The sequence below is a fragment of the Coenobita brevimanus genome, chromosome 108 (genome assembly GCF_032717465.1).
Source record: "Coenobita brevimanus isolate Jiangsu-jjx chromosome 108, ASM3271746v2, whole genome shotgun sequence".
NCBI lineage: Eukaryota > Metazoa > Arthropoda > Malacostraca > Decapoda > Coenobitidae > Coenobita > Coenobita brevimanus.
In genome coordinates this window covers 8,708,782-8,736,697 of record NC_137061.1, presented here as the reverse complement: position 1 = coordinate 8,736,697, position 27,916 = coordinate 8,708,782, and the positions used below count along the sequence as shown (strand labels likewise).

General features: G+C 44.2%; 1 protein-coding gene across 1 annotated transcript in view; it reads left to right on the top strand.

Moving 5' to 3' along the window:
• Positions 1-27,916, top strand: part of LOC145416953 (uncharacterized) — a 66,364-nt gene that overhangs the window by 18,390 nt on the left and 20,058 nt on the right. Inside the window, exons 10-32 of the mRNA XM_080285804.1 lie at positions 653-768; positions 1,594-1,756; positions 3,291-3,412; positions 3,953-4,106; positions 5,211-5,396; positions 6,352-6,558; positions 8,923-9,039; positions 10,161-10,331; positions 10,634-10,721; positions 12,087-12,259; positions 12,682-12,833; positions 13,551-13,668; positions 17,112-17,204; positions 17,247-17,435; positions 17,553-17,579; positions 17,616-17,936; positions 19,071-19,142; positions 20,042-20,152; positions 21,904-21,967; positions 24,853-25,064; positions 25,279-25,417; positions 26,170-26,294; positions 27,706-27,851. Coding sequence (XP_080141930.1) covers positions 653-768; positions 1,594-1,756; positions 3,291-3,412; positions 3,953-4,106; positions 5,211-5,396; positions 6,352-6,558; positions 8,923-9,039; positions 10,161-10,331; positions 10,634-10,721; positions 12,087-12,259; positions 12,682-12,833; positions 13,551-13,668; positions 17,112-17,204; positions 17,247-17,435; positions 17,553-17,579; positions 17,616-17,936; positions 19,071-19,142; positions 20,042-20,152; positions 21,904-21,967; positions 24,853-25,064; positions 25,279-25,417; positions 26,170-26,294; positions 27,706-27,851 — 3,266 coding nt within the window. The remainder of the gene's footprint in view (positions 1-652; positions 769-1,593; positions 1,757-3,290; positions 3,413-3,952; positions 4,107-5,210; positions 5,397-6,351; positions 6,559-8,922; positions 9,040-10,160; positions 10,332-10,633; positions 10,722-12,086; positions 12,260-12,681; positions 12,834-13,550; positions 13,669-17,111; positions 17,205-17,246; positions 17,436-17,552; positions 17,580-17,615; positions 17,937-19,070; positions 19,143-20,041; positions 20,153-21,903; positions 21,968-24,852; positions 25,065-25,278; positions 25,418-26,169; positions 26,295-27,705; positions 27,852-27,916) is intronic.

Below are 27,916 nucleotides of genomic sequence, written 5' to 3'. Positions count from 1 at the left end.
TACAGTATGATACAGTTTTTCGTACTGGCGTTGTTAGATAATTCAGTAATAAGTTCAATATAGTTGTTTCCTAATTTCATTAAAAACGTTTGGAGTTACAGTGCCACGTATAACATTAACAAAAGCCACAGTGCTGTATTTAAAAATACATTCACAAAACTCTCCTATAGTTTGTTTACACTAATTTGGCTAGGGTTTTTAGCTGTTTTGCCTCTTATTTGACGTAGCTCAGTGGCAGTATCATACGATGGTTCTGCATCCTTTACGTAGCACTTCTTCGTGACTAGCAATATATTCTAGTGTTAAAATCTTGTTACTCCTCAGTGGCATGATCACGTTATGCAACGGTTCTGCATCCTTTCCATGGCACTTCTTCCTGACTCGCAGCATATTCTAGTGTTAATCTCCTGTTACACCTCAGTGGCGTGATAACTTCAGTGATTCTGCATCATTTCTATAGCACTTCTTCGTGACTAGTAAGATATTCTAGTGTTAATCCCCTGAGACAGCTCATTATTCAGGATGGAGGGATGGCAATTTTAGGTCAAGTTAAAGTGGACGGAGTATGGATCTGTAATAAAATCTACAGAATAGGACAACAGGACTCTAAACAACGCCTCGTTCCTCTCTAACAACCCCCACGTCATTGCAGGTCAGTGCCAGAGAGACCAGGGCACCATCATTTACGAGAAGATCACAGGCCAGACGGTTCGCACAGCCAGAGAGGAGCTTTACCAACTCAACAACCCCCTCAGCAGCTTTACAGAGGTGGGGTTGGCTCTATATGCTCATGCTTTCTTTCTCCACTTTCCTGACGCTTTTTTCTAACTTTCCAAGGCCCTTTTCTTACTTTCTTCCCTCCTTATTGCAGCTTCAAAGGGTTTTCGTCATGGATTTCTTTACTCATGGCTTCTTCCTTGATTTTCCTGACACCTTTCCTCAGTCTTCACGACACTTTTCCTTTTCCCCTCCTGATGGCAACTTCAAAGAGGTTTGTTATGGCTTTTCTACTCATGGTTTCATCCTTCACTTTTCATGACACCTTTCCATGGCTCCTTTCCTCTTTTTCTCTCTCTCAAAGCAGTTTTAAAGAAGCTGATCATCTCTTTTTTATGGCACCTTCCTTCACTTTTCATGAACCCTTCCCTCCCTACTCCCTTCTTTTCTCATCCCTTCTCTCATTCCTCATGCCTCTCTCCTCCCTCCTCATTGATCTTTTCCTACCCATACTGTTTCTTTCTGCCATATTTCTTGGGGGAGAGCTTTATCAACATAACCCTCTCAGCAGCTTTTACAGAGCTTGGCCACGCTTTTCGTCATTGTTCCTTGTCATTCCTTTGTTCTTCAGTAGGGGTCAGGATCAAAATGTTGTGATAATAAGCTCGTCTATCAGTATGTGTAATGCAAAGAATTATCGTCTAGGTCATTAATTGAATTTGTCTCCTCATGACTTGATTCTTTAGAAAAGTACTTTTCCTAACACTTTTTCTAGCATTAATCTATTTTTCGAACACCTTTTCTAGTGACATTCAGGCATTTTTCTGTCTTATTTAGCATGTAGCACCTTTTTAGAGCAAGTTTTGGCGCCAACAGAAGTGCGCCCAGAGATGCCGTGATGACTCCGGCGAGTGCCCTGCCTTCGCTGTGGACTACAACCTCAACCGCTGCTTCAAACTGGACCGAAACACCCAGGGTCGAAGCCTCGATATCATGAGCACGCCAGGCAAGAGTTACTTCGAGAAAATATGCGTCAGAGGTAAGATGCTACGTAATTTTTTTTTACTCGCCTTCGTGTTGACGATTCTTTTCTTTTTTTACCCCCCCCCCTCTATGATGACTTTTTTTCGTTTTTTTTTTTTTCTACCTCTCAAAAACGAATTTAATTTTCTCTCAGTGAGGAACTCTTCTGGGAAAGGTACAGTACTTTGAGATAGGCAGTGTGATAAAGGTGAAATGCAATTACCTTTAATCATTTCGCAACTCTGACGATCTTTGTGAAATTACAGTATTTTAATATTGATAAAATTCTTATTGTTGATGGAAAAAATAGAGAAAGTACTCGAAATTTATAGGTACAAAATTCGAAAATAAAGAAGTTTTGAAATGTTCTGTGTTCTCCTTCACCAGTCATGAGCTGTTTTCCCCCACGTCAATCTCTGAAGTGAAGTAAAATCCTGCCATGAGTTACCCTCCCCACTGGCTCCTGTTATCACCATCACAACATATTCTCCTTCCCGTGCCACCAACCAGCCCTTCTTTCACTTTATTATGCCTTTCCATGCTAACAGTCTCTCACCTGTCAATAGCCACCTCCACGCCTGCAGTTAATTATCTCGCCACACCTGTAGATAATTACCTGTCTACACCTGCAGTTTTTTACCTGTCCACATCTGTAGTTAATTACCTCTCCACACTTGCAGTTTATACCTGTCCACACCTGCAGTTAATTACCTGTCCATACCTAAAGTTAATTACCTCCCCACACTTGCAGTTAATTACCTCCTTACACTTACGGTTAATTGTTTTTCCACATATGTAGTTAATTACCTGTCCACATCTGTAGTTAATTACATGTCCACACCTGCACTTAATTACCTCTCTACACGTGTAGTTAATTACGTCTCCACACCTGCAGTTAATTACCTGTCCACACCTGCATTAATTACCTATCCACACCTGCGGTTGATTACTTCTCCACACCTGCAGTTAATTATCTGTCTACGCCTGCAGTTAATTACCTTTCCACACCTGCAGTTAATTACCTCTCCACACCTGCAGTAAATTACCTCTCCACACCTGCAGTTAATTACCTATCCACACCTGCAGTTCACAATTCTTCCCTCTCTCAGCAGCATGAAGACTCCTTCCCTGCTTCTAATTATGCCAGCTATCAGTAATCACATCCTTTGTCACTAATGCATCTTCATCATCATCATCATCATCATCATCAACGTCATCATCATCATCATCAACAACATCGTCGTCATCATCATCATCATCATCATCAACATTGTCATTATCAACACCATCGTTATCATCATCATCATCATCATCATCATTATTCTCCCATTTCTCCCCACCTGAAAATAAGTTGAGTTAAGATCTACAAACACTGCCTAGAATCCGTTTGTATCCATCGCCCATAACCCACTTATCACACCTCTTGCTTCAGTTTTAACCTTCCTCTATTTTCGGTCATGCTAGCTACCACAAATCCTTCTCTTGGTCACTAGATGTAACAACCCACTAATGACCTTTCCCCCTTCTCCCCCCCCCTCCTTCCGGCACAGTCCCGTTGCCATCGCGGTGCCAGAACAGCGTGTGGCACTTTGAGAGGGTGCCAGGGATGGAGCTGAGAGGCAGGGACGATGAAACCCTTACCTTGGTGCAGAGTAGGAGAGACTGTATCGAGGTAAGACGTAGAAACTGTTTTGGTCATTGTGTCTCCATCTCCTGTTTCTCTCTTGCCTTCTCTGTCTGTCTATCTGTCTGTCTATCTACCTATCTGTCTATCTATTTATCTATCTAACTAACTATCTATCTGGTACTGAGCTGAGGGGCAAAGATAATGATACTTCCCCTGGAGCTAAGTAAAAGAAATTGTACTGAAGTGAGAAAGAGGAGCATTTTTTTTTTCTTTTCCTCTCTCTCTCTCTCTCTCTCTCTCTCTCTCTCTCTCTCTCTCTCTCTCTCTCTCTCTCTCTCTCTCTCTCTCTCTCTCTCTCTCTTTCTTCCTCAGTAATACAGCAACAATCCAACAACAATATTCCTACTCAGCATAAAAAACAGTACTAATAACAACAAGCCTCCTACCACCTCTAATACTTATAAGAACATAAACATCAATTTTCAGGACTACTATTATCACTGCTACTAACAACACTACTATTACCACTGCTACAATCAACTACAACAGCAACTATAACACTAACATCGTCCTCTCTCCCCCCAGGCGTGTTTACGAGCCAGTATGTGTCGTTCAGCGGAGTACGATTCGGCTCAGTTGATATGTCGTCTAAGCCGCAGCGACCGAAGGCTCTCCCCAGATGCCTTCGTGACGTCAGCCTCGCAGACTATGGAGTACTTAGAGAACCAGTGCGCTCCTTGTAAGACTTCAAAGTTTTCCTCTACCATGTCATTATATTCTTAACCCACCTTACCTAAAGTTGGCCAAAATTATCGCCCTTTTGCACGTAGTTAAGTGGCAGAATAAAGACAATGCTACGGCTCTACATCCTTGCCATAGCACATTTTCCCAAGTGATTTATTGTGCTATCCCTTTGGGTGTTACTGAAGCATATTAGGCTGATATGAAGACAATATAAATAACATACAAGGTGTGAAATGGAAAATATATCGCTAAGGAAGGGTTGCAACGAAGCTTCTGTCACATACAATATTGCCTTAAGTACCGATTCTGGCCTCAGTATAGGGAGATCCTTTATAGTTTTTGCTTATTGCTTTTACTCTTAACAAGGTAGTTGGTGGTGATCATCATCCACTCACTTGATGTAGTGCTGTCTACTTCTTCCTTCGCCTTTATCATCCTTTTTCTGTGTTTGTCCTCTCTTCCTATTTCTGCCATCCTTCCTGTCACATTTTATTACTCTTCTTTACAACTCAAGTGACTACATTGGGTGACAAGCCTAATGGTTTCCTGTAATCCAGAAAACCAGTTACAGCGTTGGGTGTTAACCATATAATGCAGTAACGGGGAGATGTGGAGCCTGCTGTTGTGCCCCTGTTAAGTGGGTGGAGAGACAAAAAATGTGGCGACCATCCAGGAACCAAACCCCCACACGGCCCTGCATGGGAGGTTGCTTACTTGTGGTTGATGGGCCTGCTCGGTCAGATAGAACGAGGATACTCAATAACAACTCTTAATTATGGTGCTGGAGAGGGGCGTCTTTGCTGGGTGACACCGACATTGCTGGGAGGCTCTGCTGCTGCTGCTACTGCTTCTGCTTCTGCTTCTACTACTACTACTACTACTACTACTACTACTACTACTACTACTACTACTACTACTACAACTACTACTACTACTACTACAACTACTACTACTACTACTACTACTACTACTACTACTACTGGTTCTACTTCTTCGTCTTCTTCTCCTACTATTTCTACTGCTACTACTACTACTACTACCATCTCCACTAACCACAATTATCCAGCATACAGGCCTTAATCCAAATCCTCTTCTTCAGTGGATCAAGGGTGCCCGTACCGTAGGACCGAGGGTGCATATCCGGTGTACCTGGACGACACCATCACCGGCGTGGACTCAGAGCAGCAGTGTCAACGCACCTGCACCTCCTACTCAGCGTTCGTGTGTCGCTCCTTGGCATACTTCGCTACGGGACGACAGTGCTTTATCTCCGGCGACGATAAGAGTAAGAGAGAGATTAACAGGCAGATAGACACACACACACACAAACACACACACACACACACACACACACACACACACACACACACACACACACACAAACACACAACATGCATCGATACAAGACGTCAGGGCTGCATCTCAGGAAACGTTCAAAGTAAAACAGTCAACTCTTTTTCAGTGACTTTAACCCTTTACGGGGCAGAGTCTAATTCGCATATTTTTTCCGACTAGCTTAATTATTGCCAACGTCTCTGTCAGCCTAGAGAAGCCCTTGCTCTCTGGAAAGTTATAATCAGGGTCTATATAATTGTTTTTTGGTTAAGGATTATGTGTTGAATTTGCCTGCATTTTATTGTATATGATTTAAGTGACGCATTATTGTAATTTCTCCCTCCTTTCTCAATATACTGTACTTTCTCCTAGCATATTTTGCCACCATTTAATTTCCTTCTCTCCCTTACTATCTATTCTCCCTCCCTTGCTGTTCATCCTTTCTCTTTTCCTCCCTGCATTCCTAATCATTGCCTCTCCCTTTTCTTTTTCCCATATGCTTCTGCCATCATTCTGTCTCCCTTTCTTCCTCATTATGCATTCTCCTACATTCCTTTTCGTTCGTTTCCTCTCTCTTTCCCCTCATTCCTCTTCACTTCCCCTCTTCGCATTAAACCTATTCCCATATTCTTCTACCAACATTCTGTCTCCCTCTCTTCCTCATTCTGCATTCTCCCACAGTCCTCTTCGTTTTTTTCCTTTCTCTTTCCTCTCATTCCTATTCACTTCACTTTTTAGTATTAAAGCTTTTTTTCTCCATATTCTTCTACGATCATTCAGTCTCCCTCTCTTCGTCATTATGCATTCTCCCACATTCCTCTTCATTTTTTCCTTTCTCTTTCCTTTCATTCCTATTCACTTCCCCTCTCTTGGCATTAAACCTTTCCCTTGTCTCTTTCCCACAGTGTCGGGTGGAGGTACTGCGGCCATACAGAACCGTCCAGGTGCAAGTTACTACGAAAGGGATTGCAGGGGTCCGGGGCCAGGTGATGGGGGAGGAAATGGTGATGGGGATGGCACGACGGGAGGCGGTGGGATGGGCACCACCAGACCCACCCTCAGACCCACCTCAAGACCCACATTAAGACCAACCAGACCGGGAGGGGGAGGAGGTATGTGTCTCATTATGATGATCCTTAATTAGTGCCCCACCTGGCGGTATTTTGTGTAGCGGGGACGGCTCAGTTTGCTGGTGTGGGATTGAGTGTGGCAGTGGGTGTGTTGACGCAAGCAGTGAGAAAATGAATAAACGATGCCGGGTAGACAATGACAACTCTGAGCTGTCTCTAAACCAATGGAGAAATCGCCCGTCGGTGTGAAAGAGGTTACCTATTTCAGCCTGGTTGCGGCCACATGCCTGGAGTACTGTATGACTGATAAAATGAAACAAGGAACAGAGTTATTGCAACAGTACCAATAGAGTCTTAGCCTTGAGATGAACCCTGTGCCCCGTTTCTTTTTGTTGATCACATGATTCGTGTGGAGTGGTTGCGGTCTTAGAATTACACTGATTCATTAACAAAGGTACGTGGAAACTGGTTAGCCATCTGTACCCTCTCCTCACTGTTTTATCATTGTTTTATATATGCAAGGCGCCTTCTGATGGTGGCAAGAACGTCCCAGTCGGCGTGACGACCTTGACACGCCCATGGGTTTTATCCCCAAGAGGTGACTGGGGGGTTTGCAATTATGATCTGCCTTTCAGCGTACCGATTAGGGTGCCCAGTTCTCAGGACCCTAAAACCCGAAGTGAGTATTATGTTTTGGGTTTTCATGATTTGTAAATAAAGGCGCCATGTCAAGATGGTATGGAACCGCCTGGGACGAGCGTCAGAATTCTGTGTTTTGATGGTTCACCACGAAATGAATGAACTTTGTGATATACTAAAACACGTCTTTTAAAATTGGCTCTACTCTTATAATGCTAAGGTGTTATTCCGTCACTGAAACACATGTAGTTTTACGAGTCAGCGAGAAAGTGTTAGTCATTGCATTTCTGTTTAATCATGAAATTGACTTTATTCACCTTACTGTACCATAATCGAATTCTTGATTATTAGAGAGAAATCCTTCCATACCGTTGCATACTGGTCAGTGTTTAGGCCTATCACTTTCACCAGATTGCATTTGTCAGTGTAGTGTTTTGTTTATTGTTTTTTAAATAATCTACCTACTGCATATATTTGTGAGCAGTAATGTGATGATGATGATGATGATGATGATGTTTTGGTGTTAGTGGTTCGGGAAGCAGGTGTGCCACAGGTGAACCATGCAGGTATATACATCTCTTGTCTTTACCTTAACCACCATCACTACCAACACCACCAGTACTATCACCACTACCACCATAACTACCATTACTATCACTGCCACCATTACCACTAGGACCTGTACTACCACCGAAAGCATCACTATCACCACAACCATCATTACCACTGCCATCACTACCATAACTACCACGACTACCAATACCACCATCACCCCCACCACCACAACTACCACACCACCACCACTACCTCCACCAGTACTGTCGTTCATAGCAGCTCTTCACGACCACCACAACCACTGCCACCACAACGCAGCCACCACAGCACCACCACCACCACATTACCACCATTCACAGCAACTCTTCCTTGTCACCACAGCTACAACTACCACCGCAGCTACAACTGCCACGTCACCACCACCACCATTCCTACCACGGCATCATTTTGCAGTACCAGAACTAGGCTACCACAACCACAACTACCAACACCAAACACACACACACACACACACACACACACACACACACACACACACACACACACACACACACACACACACACACACACACACACACACACACACACACACACACACACACACACACACACACACACGTAATATCCTTTTGTAACCTAAGCATATTTATTACCCAACTAAATCCTATCTTCCATCACAGTGTTAGCCATATTGTGCATCTATAGATAAGCTGTTTTTTCTTTTCTTTTCTTTTTTTTTACATTTTAGAGATGCCTATCCTTAAACACAAATGAGCTTTCCACTATTAGAAGATTCACAAACTTCCAGTAAATGGTTTTTATCAGGCACGGAATAAAAGAAAGTTCACCCGTAACATTTCAGACGCGGAAAGTAGAAACAGGTAGCAAGTCCATCACCAAGTAGATAGCAGTGTACTTTGTCGAGATGTCACAGTCTGTTGTTTCAAGCGCAGGAATTATACCCACACACATGCTGAAATGATGTCTGCTGTGAGGATTTCAGTGTGTGTGTGGTTAAATCTCCTGTTTGAACAATGCACGGACATGTACAATAGAAGGTGCAATTATTTCCCCACTAACGTAGTGTATCTCTCTCACCTCCTGCCCTCCCCACCCCCTACCCTCCCCTGCCACGCCTGCACCCCACGCCTGCCACGCCTCCCCCCTGTGGTTCCTCTCCGGCCCCTGCGACCCCCACGGCACCTCCTCCAGGCGGGTTTTCCTTCGCAGTGGACAGGTGCACCTTCGGCCGCCTCACCTTCGAGAAAGTGACGGGGTACCAGCTGTCAAACGTCGCTTCTGAGATACTGCACTCCAGTAGGACGCCAGGTGAGACATAAATCACTATAGAATTGAATCTGTGATGGGTAGGGGTGTCCACCATCCACTCAATCGATGTAGTAATGCCATCAGGTAACCCTACACTGAGTGAGAAGCCAAATGGTTTCCCGCAAGCTAGGAAACCATTTACTACGTTGGATGATAACCATATAACCACATGACGCCAGATGGTCCAGTGCGTTAGTGACTTTAACCAGATGGCACCAGAAAGAGTTGAGATCTGAGTGTTGGCTGGCATGTGACTGCAGACACACGTAATGCCACTAGAGGTAGGTAAAGCTGGTCACCCTCACCTTAAATATTCAGACTGGGTACCCAAGTCACAGACCCTTACACTCCTGATGGGGCAGAAAAAGGAATGGATAATAAGTGAATGAATTAATGAAAGAATGAATGAGTCCTGAATTAACACCTGAACACTGAACCCTTTCACTCAACAGCACGACAGGTAAAGGACAAAATTTTACTACAGTTACCTTTCTCCTAACCTGACAGAGAACTCTAATCATTTTCAGCTCAGTTGATGGCCAAGTGTACTCAGATTATAGGGTTGGTCTGACAAGCAACCAAAGACTCTTCCCTCATAACTAAGGGTTTTCGAGTGTCATGCAACCACGAATTGGTATTTAAGTTGTAGGTGTGGCCCAGTTCTGTCAAATGAAAACAAACCATTGACTACAGAAGCACTGAATTTTGACCCGAATATTAACTTAGTTTTCATTCCCCCCCCCCTCCGTGTTCTTCCCTCCCTCCGTGTTCTTCCCTCCCTCCGTGTTCTTCCCTCCCTCCGTGTTCTTCCCTCCCCCCGTGTTCTTCCCTCCCTCCGTGTTCTTCCCTCCCCCCGTGTTCTTCCCTCCCTCCGTGTTCTTCCCTCCTTCCGTGTTCTTCCCTCCCCCCGTGTTCAGAGGAGAATGGTAAGGTGTATAATGTAAAATAAATCGCTAAGGAAGAGGTGCCACGAAACGCCCCATGCCACCTCAAATAACAAGCTTCTATTCTTGTTCCTCAGCCTGTGTTCTTGTTCCTCAGCCTGTGTTCTTGTTCCTCAGCCTGTGTTCTTGTTCCTCAGCCTGTGTTCTTGTTCCTCAGCCTGTGTTCTTGTTCTCCAGGCATAACAGCGCGGTGCACGGAGATGTGTAAGAACAAGGAGTCGTGCATGGCCTTCAACCTGGACTACAACAGGTTTGAGTGCTACTCCCTCGAGGCGTCTTCAGCTGACTCTCCAGACAGTCTAAGGCCTTCAAGTGGCGTGGCGTACTTCGAGGGTGTATGTCTAAGGAGTGAGTAGATGAGGAGACCCTTGATGATGATGATGATGATGATGATGATGATGATGATGCCTAAGTGTCATTTACTGTATGTGATTATGATGGTGATAATCCTCCTTTTGTGTCGTACACGTGATGATGATGATGATGATGATGGTTCCTCTGTGCTGTGTAGCTGATGATGATACAAGTGGCACTAATATTGCTGATAACGATAATGATGATAATGATTACGAAGACTTGGCAAGAATAATTATGACAGTGGCAGTGATGATATTGATGATGATGATGATGATTCCCTCTGTGTGGTGTAGGTGGCGGGTGTGGGCTGCGCTGGACCTACGACAGGGTACCTAACTTTGAGCTTGATGGGGAGGATCGAGAAACGCTGACAGGAATAAGGTGAGGAGCAAGTTATTATGTACCTTGATCAAGCAGCTATACTGAGGCTTGTGAGGTGGAGCCAGGATTCCAGGAGCTTGAATGATGTGTGAGTGAGTGTGTGGCCCAATTCACTGACAGGTCTCGCAGTTTTGTACTTTTTTTCCTTGTCTCTGGATCCTACTTCGTCCAATTCGTAGGTGGGAAAAAGTTGATGATGATGATGATCATTGAGAGATATTGATGATAATGATGATGATGATGATGATGATGAAAAAAGTTGATAATAACTGTGATGATAATGATGGCGATGATTGATGATAATGATGATAATGACTGATGATGATGATGGTCAAAGAAGTTGATGATAACTATGGTGATAATAATGATGATGATGATGATGATGATGACTGATGATGATGATACTGATGACAATGAAGAAAGTTGATGATAACTATGATGATAATGATTGTGATGATTGATGATAATGATGATGATGATGACTGATGATGACGATGATGATAGACGATGATATACCCATCTTAGGTCTATCGACATACACAAGCCACTTGATGTTTTAACCCCCTCACTACAGTATCTTTTATTCTAATTTATTCACCTTCAGAATAATCCACCTGACATTAGGGGATTTAAAAGAGACCTCATTAAGCTCTTCCCTGCATTTTCCTCCCACTCATTTATTTTTTATCTCTGTGTTAATAAATATATGAAACTTTCCTTTAAACTCAAAAATTAATGTTTATAATGCACAAAAGTTGAGTGCATGGAAACTTGTAAGGAAAACCACTTATTTTTATATATTTACCTTTTTATTCTAGGCCAGTCAGTTCATTATTTTTTGGCATTCATCATTTCTCTATGGTTGCATCCGACTACACTACTTTTACTCTAACTTGGCCCAGATTTTCGTCTTTTGCAGCTTATGCCACGTAGCTCAGTGACAGAAAAAGACAATACTATGACTCTGCATCCTTCCCACAGCACTTCTTCATAACTAGCATCATATTATAGTATTATTCTATTATTACAACTCAGAATTTAGGATGGCAAGGTGACAATTTTAGGCCAAGTTAGAATAAAGAGAGTATAGTATAGCTCCAATGATCACAGAGACGCACAAGTTTCCTTGTCAAGGCAAGGCAGTGTGTCCTTGAAGATGTTATATGCAGCCATGGAGGTATAATCTAGGAAGAGGGAGTAAAGAGAGAAATTTTTCCTAGTTGAGCTGATTTACGACATTCATTTGCGACTAAACCATATATCATTTCGACATTTATCTCAGTTCTTCATCTATCATTTCTATATTTAAAATTTCTTAATATATGATATCTGTATCTATTCATTTATCATCCCTTCGTTATACAGGAAGGCCGAGTGTATGGAGCGGTGTCTGGAGGAGCGACGGTTCGTGTGTCGGTCAGTGTCATACGAATACACAAGGCGGGTGTGTCGACTGTCAGACCAAGACCGCTACTCGAAACCAACGTCCTTCCAGGCGGCACCGAACGTGGATTACATGGAGAACCAGTGTGCCCCAAGTATGTACTAATGTGCTTCAGTAGCTTTGTTTACTTCATTAATAATACATCCAGGTTGTACTATTCTTTCGGGTACTGGTTTGTTTACTTTTTTTTCTGGATTAAAGGAATCATCAAGGGATGCAATGATTAGGGAGATAATTATATTGCTGAGAAGGTGATTGATCATTACAGTATGTACAGTATATCTATGAATCTGTCAATCTGTTTATTTTTCTATGTTTATCTAAAGAGAGAGAGAGAGAGAGAGAGAGAGAGAGCATGGCTTCGAACTTCACATAATCATTAGTATAGCAAGATATGGAACTTATGATGGCAACTGTTCGGTAAGATATCATCAGGTTGTGACACTGTTTTTGAGATAGTTCAGAGGAAGCCTTGAGCACAGCTGTACACCCCCTGAACCCCCCCACCCCCAACAGAACCCCGGGAGTGCTCGTACGTGAACAACCAGCGTGACAGAGCCCTCATCTACACCACCAAGACCATGACCTCCTTCTCTGACGCCAACTGCCAGCGTGCCTGTGACATCGAGACGGAGTTCAATTGTCGGTCTTACTCATTCCTCAGCACGGTGAGTTTGGTTTACCACCTTCATGCCGAGGACAGCTCTAACTATTCTGAGTGCCAGAGAGATTTGTAAAACACACACACACACACACACACACACACACACACACACACACACACACACACACACACACACACACATCTTTATCTATATCCGCATCCGTCTATTTAGCTATCTTTCTATCTATACACATACACATATATGGATGGATGTGTATGTATGAATGTATGTATTTTGGAGTGAAATATCCTGAGAATGTTTATTCCTAGTAAAAATGATACGTAAGACTGAGACCCGTTGTCAGTAAGGGTTGGAAATGTGTGGTCTCTGTCACCATCACCATCTAAACGAGAGTAGCGGATTCACCATCACCAGCGCGAGTTGGGCATAAACTTTCCGAGAACACTGATGTCTGTGAGTAACCTCAGGCATCACCACATGGAGTCAGTGCTTCTCTGGAACGCTTTGTATATATTGTAAATTACAGAGACATATATGGCAGTGTATGAAATGAAGTTAGGATGATTGTTTATACCTGGTTTCCTTGCATTTACTAATACAAAAAAGAAATGATAATGAAAATGACAATGGTTATAAAAACTAAGGTGACAGTCATGATTTGTCCATATGGACTGTCAGAACAATCATTAATGAGCAGTAGGGCAGGGTAGCCACGACGCTGATAATTCTCTCCTTCTGCACCTGTCTGCGTGTCAACAGGCCAACTCACAGACTAACCAGTGTTACCTGAGCAGCGACACGGGGACCATCGCAGGTAACAACGCTTTCCAGTTCATGAGCGGGGCAATGTTCGCTGAGAAGCAGTGCACCGACTTTAGCACAGGTAAGTGGGCGAGGTGCAGGTGTGTGGGAAGTAGGTTTGTAGTGGCAGGTATGTGGGATGCCGGTATGGGCAGATGTGGGTGGTCATTTGAGAGGTAAATGTGTAGGCGGAAGGTGTGGGTGAGGTAGGTGTGTAGGTGGTAGACTAGGTTTGTGGGGGGGTTGGCGTGGGCAAGTGTGTTTGGTTTATGTTTAGGCTTGAGTGTAGGCGTTTGAGTAGGTGTGTGGGTGGGTGTGTTAGGAAGTTGGTCTGTGGGCAGGCATGTGAGCATGGTGAAGTTGTGGGATGCAGGTGTGTGGGAAGCAGCTGTGTGGTCTGTGGTGTAAGTGTGGAAAACATGTGTGTGTAGCTGTGTGATCATGACGTAACTGTGGAAAGTAGGTTTGTAGGAAAGTGTGTTATCACGCTGTAGTGGGGGAGGCAGGTGTGTAGTCTGTGCTTTTGGTGTGGAAAGCTCGTGTGAGTAACTGTGGTCGTGGTGTTGTTGTGGATGGTAGGTTTGTAGTCGTAGTTGTGGAGGGCAGGGCAGGTGTGTACATGGATGTGATCTACGGTTTAGGTGTCGGAAGCAGGTATGGCAATGGGGCAGGTGTGGACATGTGTGGTCGTGCTCGTGATGCAGTTGTGGAAAAGTGAACAGGTGTGTGACCTTTGTCTTAGGTGTGATTGGGAGGTTTCTGGGTTGTGTGTGTGTGTGTGTGTGTGTGTGTGTGTGTGTGTGTGTGTGTGTGTGTGTGTGTGTGTGTGTGTGTGTGTGTTCATAGAGATTGTATGCGTGCCTTTATTTAATTACACTAAGTTAAAACAAGTGAACTTTTTGAACTTTGAGTAGATAACGATACTTGCAGTTCATCGCAGAATAAGCTGTAGTTATCCGGGGCTGAGGGATCAAACTAGTTGGGGTAGATCATATAATGTTTCAGGCAGGTACACGCATAAGCAAAAATCGTTACCTCCCCCCAGTAATCACAGCCACAAGTCAGTTATATTTCTCACCTTCCACTCTTTCCCAGTCACCTCACTCCCAACTCAGTCTTATGGCATTTAAGATTCCTTTCACATTTTTGATATTTTAACTGGATTATTTATTTATTTATTTATTTATTTATTTTTTGTTGCAAGGAGATGGGCGCAGAGTGGGGGAATGAGGTGTAGAGATTATTGTGTCTAAGTGTACCTGTCTGCAGGATATGGCCAGGTGTAAACAGACTTTTTCTTTTTAGGCCAGGTGATTTATTGGAGGTATTGTCCAAGTGGTAATATATTGTAGAGATTTTGCACTGCAGAGAGACTATAGAGGCTTTGTCCATTTGCTAATATAGAGGTTATGTCCATGTGAGGTTCTGTCCAGGTGGGAATGTTGAGGTTTCGTTAAGTTGAGTTTTTAATGAAGTTGACTTTTTTTTTCTGAAGTTCAGGGCAGATGTTGCTAGGCTTAGATTGTGGGGGTTTTGTCCAGATTTCCATAAAGTTTCAGGACAGATGTTGATATAGAGGTATTGTCCATGAGCTGGTATAGAGCAATTGTCCATGTGCTGATATGGAATTTTTGTCCATGTTTACCTGCAGGGGCCTATTTAGGGGGCTAGAAATCCGTAATATTAGAAATCAAGAAGCACAGGTTTATAGTTTCACGCCTGGTATTTGGTTTCTTCTTCTCTTATGTAGACCAATATAGTTGCTGTATTACATTGACTGGCATAGTGGTTGGCTTGTCACTTTCACTATGATCGAGTATTCGTGTGTGTCTTGTTACCATCACTCTGTTTTATCCATTTAAGGGAGTAAATATCTCTTTTGGTGATGGGAGCAAGAGATACTGATGGTTTTTTACTATTTTTACTTTTGGTGGCAGTTTAACGTATCTTTCCTGTCACCAGAGGAGTTTAATTTAAGGAAGGAACCATCGTAGTGAAAGGGCTGAGTAGCATTTGTTTATTACAGTAAAACGCTAAATCTAAAACGCCTATTTGCACCCACAGTATATGTGTATTGGGGGAGGTTGTTTTTTTTTCTTCTTTACTGTATCTATATCATATACTTGATAGATTTTTTGCTGTGGTGCCACTCTCTAACCCTTCCAGGACGTGAAAACTCTTAAGGCTTTTATCATACCTGTTCCGGACGATTTTGTTCAGCTTTGAGAGTTGATTCCTATCTGTTCAAAGGAAAAAGATAAAAAAGATATCAATGTGTTATCTTCTCCCTGGCCTAAGACTATTTTATTTATTTATTTATTTATTTATTTATTTATTTAGAGTGGCGTCCCGTCCTGTAAGGGTGAGTTGCAAAAGTAGAAAATATTGTTGGGCCATATTTTCTTTGATTTAGGAGGCTCCTTAACACCTCTTCCTTAGCGATTTGTTTTGTCCAGTAAACGTTAAAAGTTAATATCGTGTACATTATTTGTGTTATTCTAATATCAACATAGACTACATAAATAACATACAAGATTACGTAGGCGTGTCTTATGCAGATAATAATAATAATAATAATAATAATAATAATAATAATAATAATAATAATAATAACTGATAGGGAAGAGGATCCAGAGGGCCTTCCTAACCACTGAGGATGAGGGCAGTATTATGTTTAGTATTTACACTGATAAGTATTCTGCTTACACCCTCATCTGGGTAAGGATGCAGCAGTATTATATTATGCACTAAAATATTTCTTGTCGTACTGTCAAATCCTGGAGTTAAACATATTTCGTCCCTCACCTACAATGACAAATGCCTGAGCAACTATCAATGTCTTTCCTGTCTCCATATAAAGCCATCTTGGAAGAAACCTTGGATAGCGAAGGGGCTTGAGGCAATATCCGGCAACCCCTTTGAAACCAGGACCTGCTTTGTATTGTTCTCTTCCTGCACGATATTCCGTTTTAAGTGCCACGATATTGCAAAGTTTAATTTTTGGTCTGTAACAGGTCTCAGGATTGACAGTACGACCTTCAGCTTAGATGTACTTTGAGAAGACTAGACTAGTTTGTTAGACTATCACCAGAGAGTGTTAGGTAGAGAGGCACCACTTTCCTCCTCTTAAAACTGTGCTGTCAAGATCCTAACTACCACTGCTAGCTCTTTCTTGGTCTGGAGAGGGACGCCTTCACGTGGTGGCACCGATACTACTAGCCGCTGGAGATGCCTGGTTATATATGGGTCCCTGTACTACCTCCCTAACCCCCCAAAAGGAGGATAGTGGCCTGCAGAACGGTAACATCATCCTGCAGTCCACTGGGTTCACATTCAGACGAGAGTGGGGTTGCAACTATTGCTTCTACTACTACTACTACTACTACTCGCCTCTGTGCTTCATTGGAGGGACGGTGTACTAGTAATTGCACAGTACTTTCTTCAGGGTAACACCAAGCTAACACTCTTCATTTTACCGCTTCCTTGCACTCACAGGTGTTGGTAGCGGTGGAGCGGGAGGTGGTGGTGGTGGATTTGGAGGTGGATTTGGTGGATCAGGGGGTAGTGGAGGCTTCGGTGGAGGTGGTAGTGGAGGAGGAGGCTTTGGTGGAGGTGGTAGTGGAGGAGGAGGCTTTGGTGGGGGTGGAACTGGAGGAGGAGGATTTGGTGGAGGGTCAGGTGGCAGTGGAGGTGGAGGCTTTGGAGGGTCAGGCGGAGGATCAGGTGGAAGTGGAGGAGGGTTCGGTGGAGGTGGAAGTGGAGGAGGATTTGGTGGAGGTGGAAGTGGAGGGGGAGGTTTTGGAGGGTCAGGTGGCAGTGGAGGAGGAGGTTTTGGAGGGTCAGGTGGAAGCGGAGGAGGGGGATTCGGTGGAGGGACAGGTGGAACAGGCGGAGGTGGTGGAGGTTTTGGTGGAGGCTCAGGTGGAAGTGGAGGAGGTTTTGGAGGGTCAGGTGGAGGAGGAGGAGGCACTGGATTTGGAGGCTCAGGTGGAAGTGGAGGAGGCGGCTCTGGAGGGTCTGGAGGTGGAGGGAGAGGAAATGGAGGAGGCTTAGGAGGGTCAGGTGGAGGTGGAGGCTTCGGTGGTTCTGGAGGTGGAGGTGGAGGCTTCGGTGGTTCTGGAGGTGGAGGTGGGTTTGGAGGGTCAGGTGGAGGTGGAGGTTTTGGAGGCTCAGGTGGAGGATTTGGTGGATCAGGTGGAAGTGGAACCGGAGGAACTGGAGGTGGAGGCTTCGGAGGAGACGACGGATTTGGAGGTTCCGGTGGAGGAGGCTTCGGCGGAGGAGGCTTCGGTGGTGGAGGCTTCGGTGGAGGAGGCTTCGGTGGAGGCTTTGGAGGTGGATCAGGTTAGTGGCATGTGGAGGTTTGTGTTGGTTCACCTGCATGCTTCTCCCGTAACACTTGATTAACTTTGACTCATTTTTCTCATGTTTACTCACCACCACCATGATGCTAAGCACCACCATGATGCTGACCATTACCATTACATTAGTCACCAGCATTATGCCTTGGTGGTAGGGGGTGGCCACCATCATCCACTCACTTGATGTAGTGCTGCCTATTCTTTCCTTTATCTTTATCATCCATTTTTTCCTGTCTGCCCCCTTCCCTCTTATTTCTCCCATCATTCCTGTCACTTTTTATTACTCTTCTTTCAACTTCAGCAGGCTCTACACTGAGTGATAAGCCTAATTGTTTCCTCTTGCCCAGGAAACGCTGAGTGGTAACCATATACCTAAATAACGGAGTGATATGAAGCCTACTATGTGGTGGCTTTGTTAACTGGGTGGAGACGCAAATGCGGCGTCCATCCAAGAACCAGACCTCCACACTTTCCCCGCGTCCCTCTGTGGCAAGGCGCTGTCTGCCGCAAGGGAACTTCGATTCACTGCACGGGACGGCCCTGCAGGGATGGCTGCTTGCCTGTGGTTGATGGGTCTCCTCGGCCAGACGGACAAGGTTTACTCAACAACAACAACAACCATTACGATGACTTTTTCATTACCGCCATTACTGTTACCACTGCCATGATAGTTCCTCACCACTACCATGATACCTGCCATTACCATCACCACCAATATTAACATTAGTCACCAGCACCATGACTCTCATTCATCACTACCATTACCAACACCACTACAATTCTAACCATCGCCAGCATTACTAGCAAAACTACCATGACTCTTACCACTGCTATTACAATCACCACTATTACTCATTACTACCATGGCACACACTCACCACTACCATGACACACCACTCCCATAGCACTCACCATTACCACAACTCACTACTACTATAACAGCTACCATGTCGTTACTACCATGACCTACTACTGACACAAACCACACCTACCATACCCTCCATAACACACCATGATGCCTTTACACCCTCACCATGCCTTCCAGCAGCATTACTACGATGATTCCTTCCCTGCCATTCCTCCCTCTTACCATGTCTCAGTTGCTCTTCTTCCACAGGCGGAGCAGGTGGAGGAGGAACTACAGGAGATGGAGGTGGAGTAGGAGGTGGAGGAGGAGGTGTTGTAGGAGGTTTGTGACATTTACGACCTCTGTTGCATCTGAAGCATTTGGTGTATATCTTAGACTGTAGAACACGCATGACTCCCGTGCTTACCTTATATATCATGCAGGCTCTGATGTTTGGTCTCGAAATACCATGTTGCAGATGAAATAACCCTTGCAAACTAGACTACAATTGCTGGTCTTGCATCATCGTGTTGCAGATTAAATAAAAGGTGTTTGTTGATAGAATTACCCCACCACGACAGAGTTGCCTTTGGATTTTCCCGTAAAAAGGTTACACATAAGATGAGGACATTGGCAATTAGCAGTAATCATAAAATTATCCTTTCGAGAGATGTAATTAATTTGCTTATTAACTTTAGCATGATCCATTGCATGCCTTGTTGCTACATATAACATTGAACTAAACACATTTCAGTATATTATGAATGCCAGAAAAAGAAATACTAACCTCAACACTAGTAAAAATGCAGCTGAGTTTACCTAGACATTAGAGTATGATGTTAGTATAAATAAGCACATGAATTACAAATACTATCTTGACATAAACAAAAACAGGATGAAAATGATATGGGTAGTAGAGCATGCCATAAATATCTAAATACCTGTTTAATGGTACGGTTTTGGTGACTGGCTAACTTACCCTCAGATGCAGAGCAGCCCGATGCAGTAGAGACAGGTTGGTCACGGTTATTATTGAAGACTTCCTAGCATGACGCTCGTAGTACCCAGTCAGGTCTGAGATCCACAATAAATTTAAAGTTATTTCCTTCTCGTAACTATGATTCATTTCTACAGGAAGAGCAAGACATGAGAAACTTATACCCTCATTTTTTCACGTCTTCCCTGCAAAATCGAATTATTGATGAGACAGGGGAATGCTAATAAATTCTATTGTGTATCAGCATCCAAGTTGCCAGACCTAGGCTCCCGCGCATGTGCCGTGTGGAAAACAGCTTACGATATTCTAAAAGCCAGATACTACTTACGCATGCTGTTTGATAGTGATATTACTCGTATTTAGAGTCCTTGTGCTTATGAAACATTGCAACGAGAACTGCTTGCATCCATCTACCCAACAGCTGTATAAACATTGAAGTAGTGATTGAGTAGCCTAGCAGTCATATCCTACCGAGTTATTTGTACTATTAAGGCGAAGGTCCTTAAGCATTGCCTGACGAATGCGCACGATGTAGCATTAGAGAATGAATTATGGAGTATGTAAGTGTAGTTCACATTCACATGATACAGTATGCGAAGCCAGAACACAGAAGTAAGAGTGTCATTATTAACCCATCAGAGGGCAGGCAGTCCCCTGAGTATTTCATTCTGCCTACACCACATGATTTGACTGATCTGAGGGAAATACTTGCCTTCTGGAGGGCCAACGCCTTTAGTACAATGATGCCTCTCTATTTTTTTCCCCCCTACCGACAGACTATTTCATTTAACTTTGAAAAGACACATTGGGGTGCCTCTCCAAAACGGTGAGAGACACTGTTGTTAACTGCATCAATACAATGTCTTTTCCAAGGTGATTTAAATCGTCTGATGGTTGTAAGAATAAGATAAAGAAGGCATCCTGGTACTAAAGGGTTAAGTAGTGGTTTAGCAGCCTAACAGAAAACCGCTAGTGATTAATGAGAATAAAATAAAACTGCTTAAGCATTGCCAGTTATTCGTGCATGCTTTATTAATAGACTGATGACAGTGTAACTTTACTCCACATTAATCGCTGTAAACTACTGTAAATGCGATGTAAAAACACAAAGGAATGAGTGTGCTATTCATGGTAATAAAATGTACTGCATACAACATTGTATAGATAGATAGATAGATAAATATGTACATAGATATAGATACAGGTATAGATATGCATGGTTCACTAATTTTTACTTATGGAATGAAGTATGAACACTTAATAAAGATGTGTGTGATACATAAACATTGGATGTAGCTCAGGGTTGGGATTCTCAAATATATTTACGATAGATTCCCTGTCGTAACTTTGATATATTTTTGCAGGAACAATTAGACGAGGGAAGATTTTGCACTCCTTTCCCTGATCGTCCTACAGAAAACAGTTATAACCTGCTGTAATTTTCGTCTCATAACTAAGATTTATTTTCTGAAGCTAGAACAGAAGATAAAGGAAAATCCGACAGCCTCCTTGTCCTTCGTGCAATTCAAAACCTGAGTTACGCTAGGAAATGATCGAAACGTGTTATGTATCCCGGTCCAGACGTCCAGTTAATATATGACAGTTCAAAGTCTCATCTTTCTTTCTTTTATATCATCATTACTAGCATGTACAGTCGCGATCAACATTAATTTTACAATGCCTCGAAACTATCAGAATCCAATGAGCTCTTGCTATGTTAACCTGTGATATTCAAACGTTTTAGAATCTTGTTTCAGTATTTCAGAGCCTAAGACATGTAAAAAGCCCTCTGGCTGCAACTGCAATCTGTTCTGAGGTTCCAAAGTGATGAAACAAGATTCGAATTTGCTGATTATTAAGTGAAACATGGTTACGAGATTGCATTAATGTGCTGTTGACTGCGACTGTACAATGCTCGGCTGGAATATCTTTTGATCGTATAAAGCCACCACCAGCATAGTCCACTAGAGCCGGAGCCATCACCAACTTCACTTTGTTGACAGCTTTTCTGATTCATCTTTTTTACCACCAGATGATTTTATTCAGGTTCATTGCACAGGGGATGAGGTATGCTGTTCAGAAACTAACGTTACTTTTGGGTTTCAGTTCTCGATTGCCCCTACACCGTGACCTACGACAAGGTGATGGGTGTTGACCTCAGAGGACCAAGGTGAGTGTTCGGCCTTGTTGCCATCCAGTTGTATTCTTGGCCTATTCGCCAGTCGGTTTCTTGATCTGAATTTGATATTGTGACTGGGAAATCTAATTCACTTCATTCACTGATGTATGAGAAGAAAACGAATAATGGCAGAATGAAAAGCGGTACTGAAAGTTGTCCAGTAAGAAGGATGGCAGTTGTTACTAAAACTCTACTCCAACCCTTTGTTTGTGACTCGTTTTCTTCTCATTTTTGTTACTGTATCCGAATGAAACTATAGTCTCTTGTTGAAATTTATCTCAGTCCTTCACTTGTACTCTTTTACATCATTTATAATATCGACCATAATGAGTAATTTTCTCTTTTATTTAATGTGATCAGTTCCATTATGACTGCTTCTTGACCACCCACGAACAAGCTAGGGTTTTATTTTTCAGCCAAAGCACGACCCACTAGACTGAAAACCACCCCACTATTGCCATCTGATAGTGTGGTGCAGAGGGCTGTTTCGCAGACAAGGTTTCGTAGTATTTCATTCTTAGTGATTTATTTTGCATATTGGACTTTAACATTGTCTTCTATGTTAGTTTCTGTCAGTAATTTACAAGAGGATGTTGAGGTTTAATGTGCAGAAGAAATCAATTCGGAAGAAGTGTTGAGAAATCTTCAAAGCCCCTTACAATTTGACCCAGAGCGTCATGGGTCCAGTAGTACCACCTTACCTACTGACAAGAACGACATTTTAACGTCTTGAATATGACAGCAATTACTGTATATTGTTGTCTTGACTTCCACCAAACGATTTAATTCAGTTCAGGGAACAGCTCTTGTCAATCTTTTTTTTTTTTTTTTTTTTTTTTTTTGTCGAGTGACCCATTACCTCGGACGCCAAATTTGTGGAGAACATGCCTTATAAAATAATGACACTAACAGTGCCTACATCCCAAATGGATTGGACTTATGATGCAAGCGGGGACAGACAGTGGACGAAAAAGGGAGACAACTGCATCAAATACACTTGGCCATACAGTTACCTAATGCACTAAGCGAGACCAGAAGCACACGATGGACAGTGAATGCAGAAGGTGGCCTCGATATTAATTTTGACTTCACCTGAACTAGCAACAGCTGGCCTTTCATCTCTGACCATCTGGGGCACCAGGCCAGGCAAGGTAATGGACCTCCTCCTATGAGAGCTGGCCCTCTCCTGCCAACTGGTCCTTCCCTGTCAGCTGGCCCTCCCCTGTCAGCTGGTTCTTCCCTACCAACTGGCCCTTCCCTGTCGGTTGGTCCCTCTCTGTCAGCCGGCCCTGCCTTGTCAGCTGGCTCTTCTTTGTCAGCTGGCCCTTCCCTGTCAGCTGGCCGTGGCTCCTACTGGATAATTGGGAATGGCTGGGTGTCTAGGAGCTACCTGGCACCCTCACCTGGCCACTACGCCAAGTCGCGGGCCAAGAGACAGCCGCTGGGATGGTTCGGGTAGGGCAGACTGAGGCCCCCTGGTGATTGGTCATGTTTGGATCCGCGCTCTGTATACTCACGTCCGCACCTCCGCCACTACACTCACCTCTGTGCTCTTCTGATTCACAAGTTTGACACTTAAGTTTAAGTGGATGATGAAACTGTGTTTGCAGTGTAATTGATTTAAAGAAGGACCTTTTATACCCCGTAATTTACTTCAAGTTGATCGCTATATGCTTTGGTACTGTATAAAGACTTGGAGTCACCGAGATGATAGAGATTCTGGACATTTGCCTTTGTAAATAATTAGTTTATTGTCAAATTGTGGAGAAGCACAAACATCATTAGGATCCTGATGTGTGTGGGCTAGAGTGAGGTGAGTGAAGTGACTGTGAGGTGATCCAACCTGCCCGGCCCTCCACCCCAACATACAGCGCCCAAGCATGCGGTGCCTCTTGGGGTAACCAACACCGCATATATCACTGTCTTGTCAATAAATAATGATTTTCTAAAACAGAAACTATGAACCCTGTGTGCTACTATGAACCGTGTGTGTTTATGTGGTATCAAATATAAATCGTCATAAAATGCATGTGATAAAGTACAAAGGATAGAAATAGTCCCGTAGTCACCCACAACACTGGTACGACTTCTGTGACGACCTAGATATTCCGGTTTTCTATGTTAAGTAGGAGGAACTAAATCTTTCCAGCACGGGAGTTTGCTGAGTGTCGGTCTAGTTTGTATCCGACACAGTTGTGACTCAGTTCTTGTCTCGTTGTAGTTAGATTAGATGTTTGTTAGCTGAAGTCATAGCCACTAGGATGGGATGAGTGCCTGTTCGTTACGTGTAGTGAAACTTAAACTACACAATGAAGCATGGAATGTAATAGTCAACATCCCTAGTCGTCTGTATTTGTAGTTTTACAATTTTATATCAGGTCCACCTGTTATGCACTTCATGGTAGCTGAAATTAAGCTTTAGTTTGTTAGTTATTCAAACAGAGGAACAGATGAAATGTACCAAACATGAAGCCATTCCTGTTAAATGATATAGTTTCGACACCCAGTTATCTCAGGGCATATCTTGCTTTTGGATTTGATTTGTTCAGCATTATTTTGAATGGGTAAATTTTGCAGTTTCAACCCTCAGTTCCTTCTTCATTCATGAAAACATAAAATGATATATAGACTCCCAAGCAGCCCTGCTCTCGTACCTTAGCCTATGAAATTATTGTATATCTTCAACACATCCTTGGGTCTTCAGAACAACGAAACGATGAAACCATAATCTAGTCCTCTTCAGACCAACATATATTTGGGTTTACTGTATATTTCACTGTATATTTCACTGTATATTTCACTTTATCACGGTAGGGAAGGTCCACGGATCAGTGTATTCCTCAACCACCTCCTGATCCGCCTCTCCTCACCCTCAGGGACGAGATCCGTGCCCGGGACCAGCTTGGCATCACCATCGAGTGCCTGAAGGAGTGTGACCGGCGCAGAGATCGCTGTATGGCCATCACCCTCGAGACCTCGCCCTCCACGGCCCAGCGGTGCTACGCCTTGGAACGCTCGGCGGCCAACGACGTAGGAGGATTAACACCGGCCAGGGAGGTGTCCTATTTTGAGAAGGTGTGCATACCAGGTGAGTGGCAGGGTGTGTGTTGAATAGATCTCTGTCGGTCTGTCGATTTGTCGATCTGCCTGCCTCTCTCTCTCTCTCTCTCTCTCTCTCTCTCTCTGAAACCTACATGTTCATATAACTATCCTTACCAACATTGCAATACGCCAACTGAATGGTAACAACACCTGTTTACATTCTTCCTGTCTCACGTTTCCCAAATTCGTGACACCATCAGAACGTGCGTGTGGGAAGGCGTGGGCGTTCGTGCGAGTGCCAGGCTTCGACCTGGAAGTGAACGGGCGAGTCATCAACAACGTGAGGTCTCGCCAGGAGTGCCAAGCAGAGTGCCTCAGGGCCACGGCACTGCCTTGCAGGTATGGCACTGGCACTGTTTTCTAGTTTATCCCATGCTTCTCACGTCAGCCCACACTGTACTAAAGTTACATATGTACTTTGATATGTAATTTGTCTCTTCTAACCGCAAGTACAAGAGCATTAGGGAACGTCCAGGTGAGGTTATAAGATTCTTGCAGTTCACCTTTCTCATTATTAGTAAATTTATAGCTCCTGCAGGACAATACCTTCATCTGTGAGGGAAAGTGATAGCCAAATCTAACTCTTCCCCCGTGCTGGATAAGTAGCAGCAGAGAAGAGGTGATTGGAAAGAAAGCAGTGCATATGACGGTGTTGTTTTGGCTGTGTGTGTGTGTGTGTGTGTGTGTGTGTGTGTGTGTGTGTGTGTGTGTGTGTGTGTGTGTGTGTGTGTAAGTCATCGGTTTGAAAAGACAGGCTGTGTAAAGAGACATGAGTATAGGAGGACAAACATCTATAGCCCACTTAGTTTGAACCCCAGCCCTTTATTGGTACAACCACGGCCATTAATCACTTTATTTAGCAAGTTTTTGGTGTTTTAATGTGAACCTGATGAACTGTGCCGCTGTGCTAGGCTACCGTCTATCACCCGAGAGACGTAACCTAACTTATTAACCCTAACTTCACCTAACCAACGTAACCTAACCCAAGATAAAATAATTCGACTTTAACCCAACCTAATATAATATAGCCTAACCCAACTCAATCCAGTCCAACCCAACCTAACCTAACCTGACCTAATCTACCACTGCAGGTCCGCCGTGTACCACCTGAGGGACCTGACCTGTCGGCTGATGGGGGAGACCAGACGTACGGACCCGGAAAAGTTCAGGTTCAGTTCCAGGAATGTTGAATTTTTGGAGAACCAGTGCGCCCCAGGTGAGCATCAGGGTGTGGTTCATTGATTCTAGGTTCACTGAGTGGGTTCAGATATTCTACCTTTTGTGGATTATTTCACGAAGTTCAGTGGCAGATACGGCATTACATCATTTTCAAAGCACTTCTTCGTGACTAGAACCATAATTTAATGTTAATATATTGTTCTGACTCAGCATTTAAGATGGAGGCATGACAATTTTAGGCCAAGTTCAAATAAAAACACCTCAGTATTCATAAATTTTCCTAGGCTGCGTGATTTTTTTTCCTCTTTGCTTTTGGAGAACCAGTATGCCCTACATGAATATTAAATCCATATTCAGAAACCATCTTAAATTTGAGTTGTATTCCCACTCCCTTCATCCACAAAATTTCCAGATTTAGGCTGATGATACGTTTGAAAATATTGCGTTCTTTTTAATAGATTTTTCGTACTCCAACAGTGACGATATATTATAGAACGAAAGGTCCAATATTCATCATGGGTGGTATATCCAACATGGCGTTCAATTCATCAGCCAATGAAAAACCAGTGGCATTGTTATGTATCTTACTATCTACGCTCTCTACTACCTCTCTCCTTCCCCTCCTCTAACCCCCTCCCTCTCCCCTTCCCCTCTCTAACCCCCTCCCTCTCCCCTTCCCCTCCTCTAACCCCCTCCCTCTCCCCTTCCCCCCTCAAACCCCCTCCCTCTCCCCTTCCCCTCCCCTAACCCCCTCCCTCTCCCCTTCCCCTTCTCTACCCCTCCCTCTCCCCTTCCCCTCCCCTAACCCCCTCCCTCTCCCCTTCCCCTTCTCTAACCTCCTCCCTCTCACCTTTCCCTCCCCTAACCCCCTCCCTCTCCTCTTCCCCTTCTCTAACCTCCTCCCTCTCACCTTTCCCTCCTCAGTTCCCTTCCCTCTCCCCTTCCCCTTCTCTAACCCCCTCCCTCTCCCCTTCCCCTTCTCTAACCCCCTCCCTCTCCCCTTCCCCTTCTCTACCCCTCCCTCTCCCCTTCCCCTCCCCTAACCCCCTCCCTCTCCCCTTCCCCTTCTCTAACCCCCTCCCTCTCCCCTTCCCCTTCTCTAACCCCCTCCCTCTCCCCTTCCCCTTCTCTAACCCCCTCCCTCTCCCCTTCCCCCTCTCTAACCCCCTCCCTCTCCCCGGACCCTTCTCTACCCCTCCCTCTCCCCTTCCCGTCCTCTAACCCTCTCCCTCTCCCCTTCCCCTTCTCTACCCCTCCCTCTCCCCTTCCCCTTCTCTAACCCCCTCCCTCTCCCCTTCCCCTTCTCTAACCCCCTCCCTCTCCCCTTCCCCTTCTCTACCCCTCCCTCTCCCCTTCCCCTCCCCTAACCCCCTCCCTCTCCCCTTCCCCTTCTCTAACCCCCTTCCTCTCCCCTTCCTCTCCTCTGACCTCGCTCCCTCTCCCCCAAGACCCCCCCAACTGTGACTACGCCAACTACGAGGGTCGCTTCCTGCCCTACTTCGATCGCTTCTTCACCAACGTGTTTGACGCCCAGGAGTGCCAGGGCTACTGCGACATAGAGAGGGACTTCACCTGCCGCAGCTACAATTACCAGGTGAGAAGACCACACCCAGGTTAGATACGCAAAGTCCCTGCTACCACCTGGGACCACCTGTCAAA